Source organism: Centropristis striata, chromosome 20, assembly GCF_030273125.1.
Source record: "Centropristis striata isolate RG_2023a ecotype Rhode Island chromosome 20, C.striata_1.0, whole genome shotgun sequence".
In the NCBI taxonomy this organism is placed as follows: domain Eukaryota; kingdom Metazoa; phylum Chordata; class Actinopteri; order Perciformes; family Serranidae; genus Centropristis; species Centropristis striata.
In genome coordinates, this window is record NC_081536.1 from 24779352 (window position 1) to 24796812 (window position 17461).

The following is a 17461-nucleotide window of genomic DNA, read 5'->3' on the forward strand; positions in this document are numbered from 1 at the left end:
AAAAAATCAGGTCAAACACAACACTACTAAAGTAAAAATAAAAAAGCCATGGTTCCAAAATAGGTTTGTGGGTAAGGGAGAAATCTGATTACCGATCTACTTCCTGTATGCAGATTTGTAGTGCTGTGCATGAAAACATCTTCTCCAGTTTCATGTGTAATTTGGTTTCTATGAGTAACCTTGGTACATAAGGGCATGTCTGCTTACTGTGTATACAGTCGCCCTGAGAGTACTGCAAATAGACAAAACATTATCAAACATCCTCACAGGCAAGGAATAACACGAGCCTGGGCTTCAGAAGTTAGTTAGTTCTTATCAAGGTTATTATAGTTAACGAAAACTAACAAAATAATGAAAACTAGAATTGAAAAAACATTTTCGTTAACTGAAATAAAAATAAAAACAAGAGTTAAAAAAAAAAAACGATAACTAACTGAAACTGTATTTTGTGGTTACAAAGTAACTAAAACTAACTATAATTATAGTGAAAATGTCCTTAGTTTTAGTTTTTGTCAACTTTTTTCATACATAAACCTTTTTGGTTGACATGAAATCTATTTAATCTATCTGGTTTTATGACTGAGTAAACTTATTGGGGCTGAGATGGACTTTTTTGAATCTCATACCCAACAAATACCCCATTACAAAAAAAACTAAAACTAACACTTAAATTAATAAAAACTAAACTAAAACTAAGCATTTTGCAAAAATTAAAAACTAATTAAAACTAGTAAACTCTCTCTAAAAACAAATTAAAACTAGCTGAATTTGAAAACAAAAGATCGCAATGAAATTAAAACTAATGAAAAATCCAAAACTATTATAATCTTGGTTCTTACCACCCTGAACTTGACCTGTATTTGACTCTGAAATGATCTGATGTTACATACGTGGACAATGACGACCTCACAAGAATGAGGCGGCCCAGTTCATAGAGCCAGGCTCTGCAGTTGCTCTCACAGACTGTAACATCAACGGCATGATGTGAAGCACCTGACTCTCACCTGATCCAACAGCTGATTGGTTTACTTTTAAAAAATATTTAATTTAATATGTCTGAATTGAATGTTTACTCTGTTATCTGTGTGCCAGATGGAGATGTTTAGTAGTCAGAGACTAAATTCATTCATATTTAACAGATCATAAAAGTATATTCTGCATGTGAAGTCCCGAGAGTCTAAATATCTGGCTGATCAATAATAAAAGCAATTGACTTGTTTTTCATTCATCCGGGCTTTAACAATAATCAAGATCAAGGTCATGTTTATTTCTAGAGCACCTTATACACAACCAGGGTCGACCAAAGTGCTTTACATAAATTAATAACAACAGAAAAATCCAAAAGATACATAAATGAATGACAAAAAAATCAAAGATAAAATTAAAAAAGACAATTACATCAAGTAATATATGACATCAGATATATAATACAGCGCACAAAACAACTTTCTTCTCACACAGGAAAGCCTGGGAGAAAAAGTGAGTTTTAAGAGAAGATTTAAAAATGTCCAAAGTCTCTGAGGACCAGATATCCAGCGGTAAACTGTTCCATAGCTTAGGGGCAGCCACTGCAAAAGATCCATCGCCTTTAGTTTTCAGCTGCACTTAGGCAGATCCAATGTCTGCAGTTTATTTTTTTACTTTCATTTATCACCAAATCATATACTGAAACTGAGTCTGGGAAACTGACACTCTGCTTCATAGATTCTGAAATAATCTTGAATGATGCTTTCTTGTCTCTTGTTCACAGCCAGGCTCTCCCCACCACTCCACACTTCATCAAAATGCCTCATCGCATCTGCTCTGTTGAGATTAGCAACAACTCAGGCTGCTACACTCTCACCAACCCAAGGTTAAGCAATTCTTTTGTACTTGTCTTTTTCTGTAGGTACTACGAGTACATTTAAACTCAAGAAGTTCCATGGGTTGTAAACACAAAAACACTGTTGCCACACACTCACTGCACCCTAAAGTCCAATCACCACTGGACATGTTCAGAAGCGTTTTTGGCGTCCGTCACTCTGGTGTTTCAGAATCACATAGAATTCCATTCTATTAAATGTGTCAGTCCTCACTGAGGGCATAAGATGCACATCTCAAGGAAACATCCTGCGTTTTTTAAGGGTCAAGTCTTTTTTTTTTAGGCATTTTGAAGTTATGAACTGCATCAACACTCACTGATCAAGACCGTTTGTGTTCCTGTTGCACTACATGCAGATTCCCCTTTCTCACTCCAGTGGGTGGGCATATAAAATCAATGAATCAATTTATCTATACAAACATGTATGATTTTTTCCCATGAAGCATACATGAAAACTATTAAGTACACTGCAAAAAAGGTGTGTCTTAAAACAGGATAAAAACACTAAATCTGAGGGAAATAGTATTGCTGCATGGACACAAATCTGTAAATAAGCATGTTGTACACTAAAAATAAGAAATTAACTCTTAAAACAAGATAAATTAAAACTGCAAGCAGCGATGAACTGGCCCAAGCAGAGTGCACTGCAAATTATGATTCTTACCAAGATAAAAAAAAAATTTTGATTTAAAAGTAATTTATCTTGTTTTAAGAGTTAATTTCTTATTTTAAGTGTTTTGTTTTTAGACACCTCTTTTTTGCAGTGCAGCTGTCCACATACTTTTGGCTATGCAGTGATTTTATAATGATCATGTGATATTATTGCATACGTCAACTGCCTCTTTAGGCAGTTGAGACAACAGACAGCTTGTCTCCAAGTGGGTGCATTAACATGAATTGTTAATAGCACTAAAACCTACTCATGACTGTAAAGTCTTTGGAAAAGAAGATTTCTGATCTTTGTCTAACATGTTGTGTCTCTTTGTGTTCAGGGTGTTCACTGAGAGCGGCTGCAGTGAGGTCCCTCTGCCCCCCATGGTGGGACCCTGCTCTGCTGGCAGCGCATTGTTCAACAAAATCACTGGCAGTGCCACTGGCGCTGTGGGCGTCTTCACCTATGACCTTTTCAATGGCAGCATAGGTGACTACAGCCACGTCATGGCTGTCATGTTCTCTGTGCCCTACGATCGGAACCTCTACTCCAACTGGTTTGCTGTTGGCATCTTTGAAAGAGGAAACAATTGTGACTACAATCTTTATGATATTATGTATAATGGAAATGAAGATAATTTTGTAAGAGCAAAAGCTGATGGCTCCTGCATATCTTATGAAGGTGATTATGTTATTGTCAGTGCTTCCATGTCAGACTCAGGTGAAGCCGTCCTGAGGGTGGACATCAGTGATACTGGCATGTATTAAGTCAAAACAAGAAAGAGTCTACTGGTCATTGTAATTAAAAAAAATCTAATATGTGTGAACCTCAATCAAGTAACAAAGTTGGTAACTAGCTAAAATGGTTTTGATTAACCAATATATTTCAAATAGGAGTAGACATGACTAAATATTGGCTATTTCAAGTGTGATCTTAAAATGTTGATGACCAAATACAAATAAAAAATAAGTTGTTCATTAAATCATCTAGTTTTAACTATAATAAAATGATCTCATTTATGTGAATAAATAAACGAAATAGTGGGTCACGAGCTGAAGTCTTTCTCATAAATTAATATACTTAAAATATGAGTACATGATTCAATATTGGTTAATTAAAGTGTGATCTAAAAGTGTGATCTAAAAGTGTGATAGAAAAAAAGCTAATGACTATCATAAAATGAATGTTATAAAATGAAAAAAACAATGTACTGTGTTCTCATTGATACATAAAGATCTAGTTGATACACAGCCATTTCTCAACAAGTCACTTCAGGTCTGATTGCTTTATCTGATACGCTAACAAAAGAGATTCCCTGAGATAAAAATGAATACAGTAGATGAACTTTTATTTTCTAATTAAAGTTCATCCAACTCATTATAACGTGTAACCAGACAGAAAATACAGCAATCCACTCACCCGCTCCCCTACACGCTACACACAGGAGAGAAGGTGCTCATATGAAAAATGCCCAAGAGGTGACAGAAAGTGGTTCACATCTTTTGGATTAGTTGTTTCCAATGCTCCATTAAAATCATCCACTAGGTGGTGCTTAATGCAAAATTACAAAACATCCTTTCCAAGACCATTCGGCACAAAGCAAAAAATCTGAAATCTGTAGGCCATCATGATCAAAGTTATTAAAAATAGAAGATAAAAATTGAGATAGCACTATGACATAGTGTGGGACTCCTTGCTCCTGCTTGTTTTGATCTAATCACAGAGAGTCAGGGCAAAGTCTGGTTGCACTTCTTTAAACTCGCAGACAATTCGGACAAAATAATATAATATGATAGCGAACTAGAAGTAGTAATATGTACACTTTTTTGATACACACGTCGCATTCTTACGCAGTACCTGGTGCTTTTACCTGGTGACAGACAGACTAGAGGTACATATTTTTACAAATTACAATCTTGTTATGACAAATAGAGTAAAGGTACCAGTTTAAATGTGAACAGAACCCAACCCCAAGCTTTCGATGGAAGGTGTTTTGGTGTCCCATCAGCAATGATGTGGGCATTGTACCAGATGGTTGTAATGAAGGGGAAGCTGGGCTGGAAGGCAAAGCTTCCGATTTAGACATTCATCGACATTCTGATCGTCATCTATGGTCATGAGCTTTAGGAAGTGACCAAGAGAATGACTTCAGGGATAGAATTGGAAAATGAATTTCCTCTGTAGAATGGCTGGATACATCTGAGATGGTTCAGGCATCTAATGAGAATGCCTCCTGGTTGCTTCCTGCCAGAGGTGTTCTAGGCTCATCCAACAAGGAGGTAGAGCCAGAACCAGGCGGCAATCTCCGTGTCTGAGCAGGGAGGCCAACCAGGAAGTGTCTTAAGCCTGCAATCCACCGAAAATTCCAGCAGGGGCCCATTCATTTCAGTGCAAAATTTGAAAACTTCACACTTGATTTATTACCTCAGAATTTTTTTTCAGGACAACATTATGGTCTCAATCGCTAGTAAAAAATCATCTTCAAGACAATTTGATGTTAATAGTTCTAATAATGGCCCCATTTAAAAGAAAATAGAAGATAAAGAATCGTATGATTTGAGGCGTGGCTAGCTTTGATTGAAAGGTCACTGACAAGGCGAGCCGTCATCAGGAGAGAAGCAAAGCAATGCGTATCCATGGCAACGTGTCAATAAAGTTATATATAATGTTATATAGATAGAAAAGAGGACGTTTACCGGTTTGGTCCCATAACTTTGACCCTTTCACACTGTATTTTCACTTAATGACAAAAGTAAAATGTCTTGTTCAGTGTTTGGTTGGACTAACAGACACTCCAAGGAGTCGCTGCTCAGTTTTCTGAGGTAAGTAACATACATTTTGTTTTGTTTTTTTGCTAGCCAAAACTAACATCCCAGTTAATGCTCCAATTAATGCTAACATGAATTAGCAATTGCTTCTCTCAGTCGGCTTGCCGGTGTAGAGAGGCATGTAGTCAGTGTCGTCAGATCCCTCGCGCTTCTCCACAGTCCAAATATGGTTTGCTCCGCGTATCAAAAACAAGATGGCGATGCAAGATGGCGACGCAAGATGTCGATGAGTGTAACGCTGAACTCGAGGCTTCCAACGGGTAGTCCACAAACCAATGGGTGACGTCACGGTGACGACGTCCATTATTTATATACAGTCTATGGCCAGAACACGCGGGAGAGAATATTAATCTTGTCTGTTCAGGGAACACCTCAGGGTTACCCAGGAAGAGCTGGAAAACAATGCTGGGGAGAGGGACATCAAGTACCTAGCTCAGCATGATGCCCCCACCACCCAGCCCCAAATAAGCAGAAGAAAAGTGATGGATGGAAATGGATAGATAGTAATTTCACCTAATTAGCTTTTATATGCTCTGCCTCTGTTATATTTGCATTCCATGTAAATGTAAAAAAAATGGGAAAATATAATTTACACCAGTATATATAAGGAGCGTTATCAAGTTTAGACTTACCAAAAACCAGAGCCAGACCATGAGACGTGCCTACAGCAATCACACCCGACACTGTCTGAACACAGAAGAAATGTACAGCTTAGCATTGATCAGGGGAAGTCAGGAAAAGCAGTACAGTACATGACGAACACCATGAAACAATATCAAACATTCTCGGCTGGTGAAGGCGTTGTCTAGTCTTTGCAACCACTCAAAGACTGCGCTCATTCACCCATTCATACCAGTGGCCAAGGAAACCCTAAACGCCACCATTGGGAATTCATGAACTCACCATCAGGAGAAATTTGGGGTTCAGCATCGCCATGTAGGCTGCCATGGTCATGGCAGCCTACATGGCAACCTTTTGATCAGTGGACGACCCCTCTACCAACTCAGCCACAGCTGCTCCAAGGCGATTACGATAACAACCAAGAGCCTGTGGTTGTACTTTATAACAATAGTGGTTGCTAATATAACTCAGACTGTGGTCACAAACCGCACCGTGGATAAAATCTTGGAGCGTGTGACGACCCTGGAGAAGCGATTGGATCGACCCAGAGACCAGCAGGGACATCGCTGCCACTTTCGCCTGCAGTCCAAATTCCAATCTTATCTGGCTTCCGCAAACAACAGCCACTGGCTTCAAGGCTGTCGGCTAAACTTCCCCGTTTGAGCGGTGCATCGGGATTGTCATCATGAGTCACATTGATAGAGTTTATTACCAGATTTTCCTTTACACAATACCACAATCTGTATTCAGTTGAATTCATCAATAAGCTCATACTCACTATAGCAGTTGGCAGTCCAGCATCCACTTTGTCCTAAGGAAAATATATAAATGCATTAATCATACTTGCATACATAAAGCATTACTCTACTGCAACATATGTACACATCAGGGGCCTCATGTATCAACGCTGCGTACGTACAAAAACTTTGCTTACGCTGTTATCCCACACGCCACATGTATGAAACGTGAACCTGGCAGAAACTAGTGTCTTTATGCTCCATTTAAAATGTGTTTTATATCTAAACTAAAAGTAAGCCCAACTTACATTGTTTTAACAATCTATAGCTCTTTAGAGGAAAATGCTGTTTTTCCCACCCTCAATAACCCGTTTTAAATATAAGGGGATAGATGATTTTTATCATCTATTATTATATTTTACATTTCACCTGCGTACTGCTGCTAACTTGTGCAATAATAGTATGTTGACATCTGTATATTTTTTAAGATTGTACATTTTCTTAAGTCTATATAATTTGCTATCTCCACAATTTTTGCACAGCCTGATACATGTAGAAGTTAATTTGTGTAGGTCCTTTTCTAGTTTTGGGAGTTCGCCATCTTTCATTATGAAAGCTACACACTTTGATACATGAGACCCCAGAAGGACTGTAGTAAAGACTTCATTAACAATAAAATCCTTTTTAGCAGCAACACCTAAAAAGACCTGATGTCAAAGTTAATGTGTAAACATGTCATTGTAGGCACTTTACAGGTCTGGAACTTTTTAAAAATCCTTGTAGAGGACTCAGCAAATTCATTTTAACTTTGGTCATCAGAATCTCAATATGTTGACGTGGCGAGGCAGGCAACTTGCAAGTTTCGCTATTACACAGGAAGCTGTTGTAACTTGACTTACATAATACAATCTGTCCCAAATTTTCACATGCTGGATTAGAGTCGAGGTATCGCCAGTATCCCCAACATGCTGGATTTAACTTGATCAATCCTAAATTTGGTATTATAATTGTTTGTGTGGTATTAGGTTAAGCAGTGTGCTTGTCTATACTTGGGACTAAGATGCAGATCAGATCACAAATTAATGCAGAAAACTAGGCCATTTCAAAGGGTTCACATACTTCTTCTCACAACTGTAATTATTCTAGCCAAGAGGTTACCATAAGCTTTAGTAAACCAGTTTGTACTCAACACTGCAGTACAGCTGCAACTGCCTTGTTTTTAGTGGGGTTTTTTTTTTTTACTAGTGGCCAAAAACATCAAGATGGGTATAGTCCAGTGTGTGTGTGTGTGTGTGTGTGTGTGTGTGTGTGTGTGTGTGTGTCTCTCTCTCTTACCGCAGCAGAAACAATCTGTGCAGAGATGCCCTTCAGCAGGCTGTGTCGAAGAACAGACCCATGAACCGTCTCATTCAGATCCACTGCCTTCCTCTTTCTTCACACATGTACATGTGCACACAAAGAAACACAAACAGAGGTAAACGTGGACCCGGATCAGACAGACACACAAGAAGCCAATTTCCATTTTAATGACCTTGTACATGCAAAGGCAAGAGTGTATATAGATCAGGGGTGGGATTTCCTCGCCGGCCGAGCAAACGATGCTGTTGGAGCTTTATGGAGAATATAAAGTGACGTCACAATAACAGACAATACTGCTCCATTAACAGAGCCAGGACACAGCTGGAACAACTACTGCAGCAAGCAATGATGAAACTGAGAAATTAAATAATAACTGGCAACTACATAATCAGCTACTCTTTGACACGTTTTCTTTTACAGGATGTTGTCTCCATCTACAAGCGTCATATGCTTATGGGAACTGAAAACCAAAAACTCCATATGGAGACAAAAAGCTAAAATTTTAAAAATTAAATTGGAGATAAAGTAACTAGATAATGATGCAAGTATATATTTTACCACAGCAGAAGGTTTAGACTGCATTTAATGTGTTTTTTTTTTGTCTTAACAGGTAGAACAAATGAATGAACAAAGGTATGATAAACTTTTGCACACTTTTCTTAAATTATACATGTTTAGCTTTCAATAAAAGGGTTCCCTCCAAAACAAAAGTTGCATGAATTAAACAACAGACTGAGTGAAATAGATGTGTAAATTCATGTCTCGTCACATTGTGAGAAAAAAGTTCTAAACCAGACTGTAAGATTAAAAAAACTAAATCTAAACTCTCCGTACAGACATGACCAAAGTGACGTGTGTGCAAACAGAAAATGGCGGAACTGAGCAAGTAGCACAATTGTTACAGACTAAAGCAGTTAGTCTTTGTTCATACACAAAGGTTTTAAATACAATATATTTCTAACTTAAGCTTACATCTTCAACATTAAAATGACAAATGCCAATCTATTTTAAATTTAAAATATTTGTGTGTATGGCATGTATTTTGGTGTGTATTTCATTAAAGTATTGTAATTGAAATTTTCAATAAGTGTGTGTGTGTGTGTGTGTGTGTGTGTGTGTGTGTGTGTGTGTGTGTTGGGTGTGTTCTTGCCGTTTGAGGTGTGCTGGGTCTCCACTGTCAGAGCTGGCCAGAGACGAGGTGTCACAGGAGTGAGCGTCCATGTTGTCTGTGTTTAACACACAGGTATCCTCCAACACAAATGGTTCGTCCTCATCCTCCAACTGTAGTCACCACACAAAAAAACAACAACAAAAAAAAAACACACCTTAGCAAGACACTCAAAAAATAAAGCAAATATACCTCAGCTAGAAAGCTATCCTTCATCCACACTGGAGGAGTCAACGAACAATTATGTTAACCAGATATCAAACCACTGTCAGTATAAGTGTCAAAAATAGTATCAATACACAGGTACCAGCTGCACTTTCTGCTCTTTATTCTCTCTAACAGCAGTGGACACGACCACTGTTGCAATGCCCACATAGTTGCCTTGACACTTGTCATTTGCTCAGGTTGAAAATTTTGCAGGTTTTGTGATGGTGTCAGCTCAATAAAAATGATGTTATTTAAACTGGAAAACAAGAAGAAAACTGATCATCACACACTGGAAGAATTTGTTAATAGACCAAATCTCTCAAAATGTCAGCATCAATTAATCACAATATACCCCGATTCAACAAAACTTGGTCTACATTTATTAAAACATTCACCTCTACAAATGCCTGATCCCAATTCCACAGAACTTTGCAACACACCTCTTTTATCCCCCTGAAATATCCACACATATATACAAGCACTTAAAAATATAAAGTACACACACTTTCACACACACACAACCATCTATAGCATTTACTGTCTGTCTGTCTGTCTGTCTGTCTGTCTGCTGATTTGCTTATCAGCATATATGTATGGCCACACAATAACCCTCCTCCTACCTATTAACTATCAGAAATCAATGTTAACAACTGTTTTTTTATAAGGGCCACGGGGCAATCGCACCGAGCACTGGTCCCATTCAGCAATAGCTGTGGATTTTTTCTTCTTCCTCTTCCGGACGCAATTTCGTCCCGCTACTAGTCCTACAACTTGAAGAGTTGCAGGACAAATCATATATCAAAACGTGCGGTTTGATCGGGATCGGTGTGCTATTACTTTTCTCTACAGAATACGAAAACTGCCCAAAATTTTGCATTGAAATGAATGGGATGGCCGAAAAAAATGAGCGAAAAAGAACAATAATTGGAGATTTTTAAACGTCTACTTCTCTGGCATAATTTCACCTAGAGACTCCATTTAAACTTTAAACAGTAGACACAAGTCTTGTGTATCAGTGTATTAATCCACGTTTCGATAGGTCATATAGTTTTTATCAATCCCTGTTCAATGACTATGATAATTTTTGGAGAAATTCTGAGATTATAATGGGTGTGCATTGATGGAATGTTCGTGTCACAGAATGTGTTGTCATCGCTCAGAGTATAGAGGGAGAGAAAAAATTGTCAAAAAATAAATTCGAAAACTGCGCTCCAGGCCGCAAATTCCACTCTACAGAAATAATTTATACATAGAAACGTAGGAAAATTTGTCTTCTCACTCACAATCCTCTGATAAAGCTGTCAGAGTTATAGTTTGGGCGTACGACGCACAAATGCGCCACCAACATGCACCAACAGCCTCATTGGCTCCCATATTAAAAACGCAGGAAGATTTCTGAAGAAGGGAGATGTAACAGTTTTTTTAGATCGCTCTTACAAAGCTATTTTTTCATTTTTCGTAAAAAAACAAACATATGTAGACGTTCAGGAAGAACTCAGGGCGCTCAAAGTGGAGTCAGATCAATGATAGGTATTATGGTTTTGCCAAAAATGCTTTCTGTCCACCTCTGGCTGCTGTCACTCTTCCGGGACATTGGCAGGTGTCAGTTAATTCTGTTGATTGCTTTGATCTGATTGCCTTTGATCTTTGATGTGATTACAGTTACAGATACACACATGCGTGTAAGCGAGCACACTCCTCACATATGCATACACATACTTCACACACACGCACACGCACACGTGCGTGCGCACCCACACACACACACACACACAGGTAACTTTATGTGATTTTAATTACACACTTACACACACACACACACACACACACACACACACACATAACTTTATGTGATTTTAATTACACACACACACACACACACACACACACAAACACACTTTTTGAGTTTAAAGGGCATAGTTCTCTGAAGAATCTCATCATATTGTATACACACCGGCAGTAGCCCCCGTGGCCCTTTCAGAATTTCCCCAGAGGAAATTTTCTAGTTATGTTTGATGTTTGTTTGTGACTAGTTTAGTTTTAATGTTGTTTAATGCGTTAAAGTTTTTATTTATTTATTTATTTACTTATTTAGGTTGGTTTTGTGATTTTATTGTTGTTGTTCTTTTTCTTTTCTTTTTTTTTTAACTGTGTTTGTCAATTGGTGATTTATGTTGTGTTTTGTTTAAATTAATTTAAAATTTGGCTTGTCAAGACTTTCCAGAATAAACAAAAAATATCTAATACCCTTCTCATTTTTTTCTGAAGCATTTCTAGATATTTCTAGATCTTTTCCTGGATTTTCTAGATTTTTTATAGGTCATCTTCTAGATTTTGTGAGATCCTTTTAATTTTTCTAAAAAAAAAATGTTTCTAGATTTTTTTCCCTAGTTCTTCTGAGAGCTTTTCTAGAATCTAGATTGATTATTTTTTTAGATTTTTCTTGATCCTTCTCTAGATTTTATAGATTATTTTTCTAGAATCTAGAAATGCTTTAGAAAAATCTAGAGAAGGATCAAGAAAAATCTAGAAACATCTAGAAAAGATTTCGAAAAATTAAAAGGATCTAGAAAAATCTAGAAAATGGTCTAGAAATGCTCTTGTAAAAACTAGGAAAAAATCCAGAAAAAGATTTTAAAAAATCTAGAATATGGTCTATATCAAATATCTAGAAAATCCGGAAAAGATCTAGACATATCTAGAAATGCTTTTGAAAAATCTAGAGAATTAAGAAAAATCTAGAAAATAATCAAGAAAAATCTAGAAAAGCTCTAGATCTAGGGTTTTTTTCAATATCACTTTCTAGACTTTTCTAGATCCTTCTCTAAATTTTTCTAAAGCTTTTCTATTTATTTCTAGACTTTTTTTCAATTTGTTTCCTAGTTTTCCTAGAGCTTTTCTAGATTTTTCTTGATTATTTTCTCGATTTTTCTTGATCCTTCTCTAGATTTTTGAAAGCATTTCTAGATATTTCTAGATCTTTTTCTGGATTTTCTAGATTTTTTTTCTAGAATCTAGAAATGCTTTAGAAAAATCTAGAGTAAAGATTAAGAACAATCTAGAAAAATCTAGAAAAGATTTTGAAAAATTAAAAGGATCTTGAAAAATCTAGAAAATGATCTAGAAATGCTCTTGTAAAAACTAGGAAGAAAATCTCGAAAATCTAGAAAAATCTAGAAAATGATGAGAGCATTTCTAGATCATTTTCTAGATTTTCTAGATTTTTCTCCTAGTTTTTACAAGAGCATTTCTAGATCATTTTCTAGATTTTTCAAGATCCTTTTAATTTTTCAAAATCTTTTCTAGATTTTTCTAGATAAATGCTCTTGTAAAAACTAGGAAAAAGATTTTTTTTAAATCTAGAATATGATCTAGAAAACAAATATCTAGAAAATCCAGAAAAAGATCTAGACATATCTAGAAATGCTTTCGAAAAATCTAGAGGATTAAGAAAAATCGAGAAAATAATCAAGAAAAATCGAGAAAAGCTCTAGATCTCTAGATTTTTTTTAATATCACCTTCTAGGTTGTTCTAGATCCTTCTCTAAATTTTTCTAAAGCTTTTCTAGATGTTTCTAGACTTTTTTCTCAATTTGTTTCCTAGTTTTTCCTAGTATGTTTGTGTCACAGTGTGTGACATCATCGCAAGAGTGTAGAGGGAGAGAAAAAATTGTCAAAAAATACATTTGAAAACTGCGCTCAAGGGTGCAAATTCCACTCTACAGAAATAATTTATACATAGAAACGGAGGAAAATTTGTCTTCTCACTCACAATCCTCTTGTAAAGCTGTCAGAGTTATAGTTTGGGTGTAGGACGCACAGTTGCGCCACCAACACACATCAACAGCTCCCATATTAAAAATGCAGGAAGATTTCTGAAAAAGGGAGATGTAACAGTTTTTTTTAGATCGCTCTAACAAAGCTATTTTTTCATTTTTCTTAAAAAAACAAACATATGTAGACGTTCAGGAAAAACCCAGGACACTCAGAGTGAAGTCGGATCAATGATAGGTATTATGGTTTTGCCAAAAATGCTTTCTGTTTGAGGCCAGAAATTCCAATCTGTCCACCTCCGTTCCGGAACATTCGGCATCTCATCATAGTGGACACACACCGGCAGTAGCCCCCGTGGCCCTTTCAGAATTTCCCCTGAGGAAATTTTGTAATTTTTACAATTATTTCTGTTGTTTGACCTAGCTTGTCTTCATCATCCACTGCACATAACAACTTCGACTTGTCTCCTGACTTTTCCATAACAACTTTCCATATGACAGACTGTGGTTACATTGCCATGCTTCCTGCACAACATCTACTACCAGTGTGGATTTACACAACAGATAGCTAGTGCAGAGATCTACAACTAATGCCTTTTGGATGTGTGACAATCTCAGAGGCTTTGAAACATGTACAGTACCTTGAGAATCCTTGTTTTCATTAATGTACATAAGGTGAAGTATTGTTATTGTTTACCACCATGATTCTCCTGTTCTATGCCACTAGCCAAGAAAAGGAAAGTCATTGTTGTCACATTATAACCTTCTTATATTTGTCTTTTAAAGTAATCTTTCTTTTAATTTTCAATGTGGTATTGAAATAGGATTGAATGTCAATACATTTTTAGCCATTGCATCGAAGTTAGAAAGAGAGAGAGAGATTTAGAGAAGTGGGGCAGCATCTAAAAGTGGATTCCTTTGAAAAATTTGTTGTTACACGTTGACCGTGTGTGTACCATGTATAGCACAGTGTTAGCAATCAAAGAACACGTATTCACCTCATTGAGGATGCTCTCCAGTGTGGGAGGTGTGTCCACTTGGGGAATGTCAAACTCCTTATCATCGATCTGGAAACAGAAGTATGGAAAAAAAAACACAAAAGGTTTAGAGAGCAGTATCTAAATGGAAAATGGAGAGCACATATAGCGCTTTTATCCAAAGCGCTTTACACTACACACTACGCCCATTCACCTGTTCACACACACATTCATACTGGTGGCTGAGGCTACGATACGATAGAGGGTTGGACTTAACGATGGAGATGACGGGAGCGGCGTGACTCCAGTAAAACTCCTAGATTTACTAAAGACTTAGGGGTACATGCCAAAGCTTTTAATTTTCGCGTCCTCTATCCTCGCTTGAACCGGAAGTTCTTTTGCGGGCACCCTCTTTACGACCGTCCCAAAGCTCTTATTTGTGCTCGGAGGATAGAGGATAGAGGAGGCATATCGGAGGAGGCACAAGCGAGGATACACGAGAGCAACCTATGTGGAAGTCTTTTAGCGGTGGCCCCGCCCCCTGACTTATTGAATAGACGCAGCAGCTGATCGGAATGATATTATACATCGCAACATCGCTGTAGTTTGATACCGGAGTGAAGACAGATCACGGATGTGTGTCACCACAAGTTTTATATTTTATTTATATGATTCACCATGTAGTTAAAATCGGTTTTATTGTGACTCTGAACAACAAAAACACCACAAACATATTTCTGCATTTATAATAAATGAAGAGAAAGATCTCTCAAGAAGTTTTTTTTCCTTTTCCTGATCTGTTTTTTCCACCATACAGATTATGGATATTATTAAAGTTTAAAAAAAAACAGTAGAGAGTATGAGAGTCTGTCCGTCAGCAAGAAACACTTTTACATTGTTTGTCATTTTCATCAGTCCCACGCGAGGCTGATCATTGCTGAGAGGCATAATTTACATTTTACCTTAATCATCTAACCTAATAGAATATTGGCCGGTGTTCAGCGGACACAATCATGTTCTGGGATATTAAATAATTAATTTATCACCAGGATCGTCTACTATGACGATGTATTAGGGCCATGTATGAAAAAATAATAAGGGACCCAGGGGAGAGGGACCCAGCCATCATGGCATGATTAAAAACACATAACAAGAAGTGATGGTTCTACATCACCACATTTCATTCATTTCTACCCGCGGGATGTCTCCGCTTCTCCATCACTCGCTCTGTTTTGGGTGTTTTATCAGAGTGATTGTTTATGAGTGATCCGACTGATGCTCCCCTCCTCCTCGCATTCACACAGAGCGCTGTCTTTCAGACATCCTCTGCTCCTTGTTGACAGTTACAGTGTGTAACGTTCGTCTAAACTTTTTTCACAGCAGCAGGTTTATTTTTCCCAGCCTTCATTCCTCACAGGCATTCTCATGTGATGCGTCTTTACGCGTGCCAGGGTGAGAAGTGTGTGTGTGTGTGTGTGTGTGTGTGTGTGTGTGTGTGTGTGTGTGTGTGTGTGTGTGTGTGTGTGTGTGTGAGTGAGTGAGTGAGTGAGTGAGTGTGTGTGTGTGTGTGTGTGCTTGCATTTGTGTCACCGGACGGACCCAGTGAGGCATGGACCAGTATTACCCCCCTCCCCTGGGTCCGTTTTTTTTTCATACTTGGCCCTAATACGCCGTCCTAATATATACAGAAGTAAATAATAATAAATAAATAATATAAAGGCATTCCTGTGCCCCTGAGCTGGACACAGTCCACAGCATAAATACACATTGCAGCTTGTTATTCATGTGCAGGTGTTTGTTAAACAGAGAAAACACTTATTATTGTTATTATTATTATTATTATTAGTGCATGTCTCCAGCTGTTAAAGTGACTGACAGCTGATCCAGCTGTGATCTGCTGCCGCCTTCATTAGAAACGGACGTCGCTTCACGTGACGCTTCGGAGGGAATCGTTTCCTCTCTCCTCGCTTCCCTCACTTGCGTCTCTCCATCATAGACTGTATAAAATATACAGTCTATGATGTATATTTCTGTATATCTCTCCATGCATCCCCGGTGGGCGGGACTAAGACGCAAGTGAACGGCGCAAGTGAGGGACGCAGGAATGCGAAATAGACGACATGGGAAGCACCCGGGACTGGGGACATCTTTTGGTGGAAGCCCAGCATTATTAAGACGGGTAGTCGCGCGGAACATTTGTGCGTAGCGTGTTTCATGACGAACACAACGAGCGTTGCACGTAGTCCAAGCTCGCTGTTGGGCGGATTTAAATGTATATGCTACTTTCACTTCCCTTTGATTAACTGGTTTGGGATGGTGCTCAACATGGCGGACCCTCCAGTGAAGGGGGGAGAGATGGTTGGGCATAGTTTGAGACAGGCACCGGGGGACGTGAATCACATGACGAGGAAGCGTTTTGAACATCCGTTGCCGCGGCTCTCTCTCTCTCTCTCTTTATGTGACTGCAGACATTTGAGTATAAAACTCTGTAAGGCAGCCTTCCTTACAGTGGCCATCTCTGAGAGAGATGCAGGACTTGTGTCTGAGCTCTTCTGGACCTGTCAACAGCTGCTAGTGTCAACAATAACAGAGGAAACCGCTGTGGAAGACGTTCATGTTGTGTCGACGACGGGAGAACAACAGACTGGTGCAACAGTTATTTCTCTCTTAAGTCTTCCGTCGTCATAACATTATAAATGACAGTGTCTCACCGCGTCCATCTCCACCAGGTTGAGCTGTGAGGAGGCAGAGAGCAGGCTGCTGGCGTCCGGAGACTCCGACATCTCTGCGTCCCGTCGCTTCTGGCAGGAACTCAGAAATTACATTTTCCGGTTTAATATTTTCAAAATAAAGTACTTAAACACATAAACCTACAGCATTTTTTTTCTTTTTTGCAAAACTGCCTATACAGGTTCATCTCAATACATTAGAATATGGTGAAAAGCCCATTTCCAGTAGTTCAAGTCAAATAGCCCCAACCCAACGCTACTCGCCTCCTCAATACAAGTGATGCACTAACTTTGAACTGCTCTTACTTGTCTTTTTCTTTTCTTATTCTATGTTTTAACTGCATTCTCAACTGCTGTATGTTTTTAATGAAATTCTGTATCTTTACGTGGAGCCGAAGGCAAATTTCCACCATGGTGGATAATAAAGATGTATTGTATTGGGTCATATACAGGTACATCTAAAAAAAATTAGAATATCGGGAAAAAGTTCAATATTTTTTGTCAGTTATTTCAGAAAGTGAAACTCTTATATAGATTCATTACACATAG

At 38.0% G+C, this 17461-nt stretch overlaps 2 protein-coding genes across 3 annotated transcripts in view; one reads left to right on the plus strand and one right to left on the minus strand.

Moving 5' to 3' along the window:
• vps8 (VPS8 subunit of CORVET complex) overlaps positions 1–17000 on the minus strand; it is a 79525-nt gene extending 62525 nt beyond the window's left edge. For both annotated transcript variants that reach the window (XM_059358964.1, XM_059358965.1), the window contains exons 1-6: positions 16895–17000; positions 14205–14273; positions 9209–9339; positions 8035–8131; positions 6741–6773; positions 5974–6028 (exon numbers count right to left, since the gene is read on the minus strand). In XM_059358964.1, coding sequence (XP_059214947.1) covers positions 5974–6028; positions 6741–6773; positions 8035–8131; positions 9209–9339; positions 14205–14273; positions 16895–16966 — 457 coding nt within the window. In that variant the 5' untranslated portion in view covers positions 16967–17000. The remainder of the gene's footprint in view (positions 1–5973; positions 6029–6740; positions 6774–8034; positions 8132–9208; positions 9340–14204; positions 14274–16894) is intronic.
• On the plus strand, positions 1345–3418 carry LOC131993179 (DELTA-stichotoxin-Hmg2b-like). The gene is made up of 2 exons (XM_059358966.1): positions 1345–1852; positions 2854–3418. Exons 1-2 carry the CDS (start codon positions 1785–1787, stop codon positions 3278–3280), a joined length of 495 nt encoding a protein of 164 aa, XP_059214949.1. The 5' UTR covers positions 1345–1784; the 3' UTR covers positions 3281–3418.
• Positions 17001–17461: the final 461 nt, after the last annotated feature.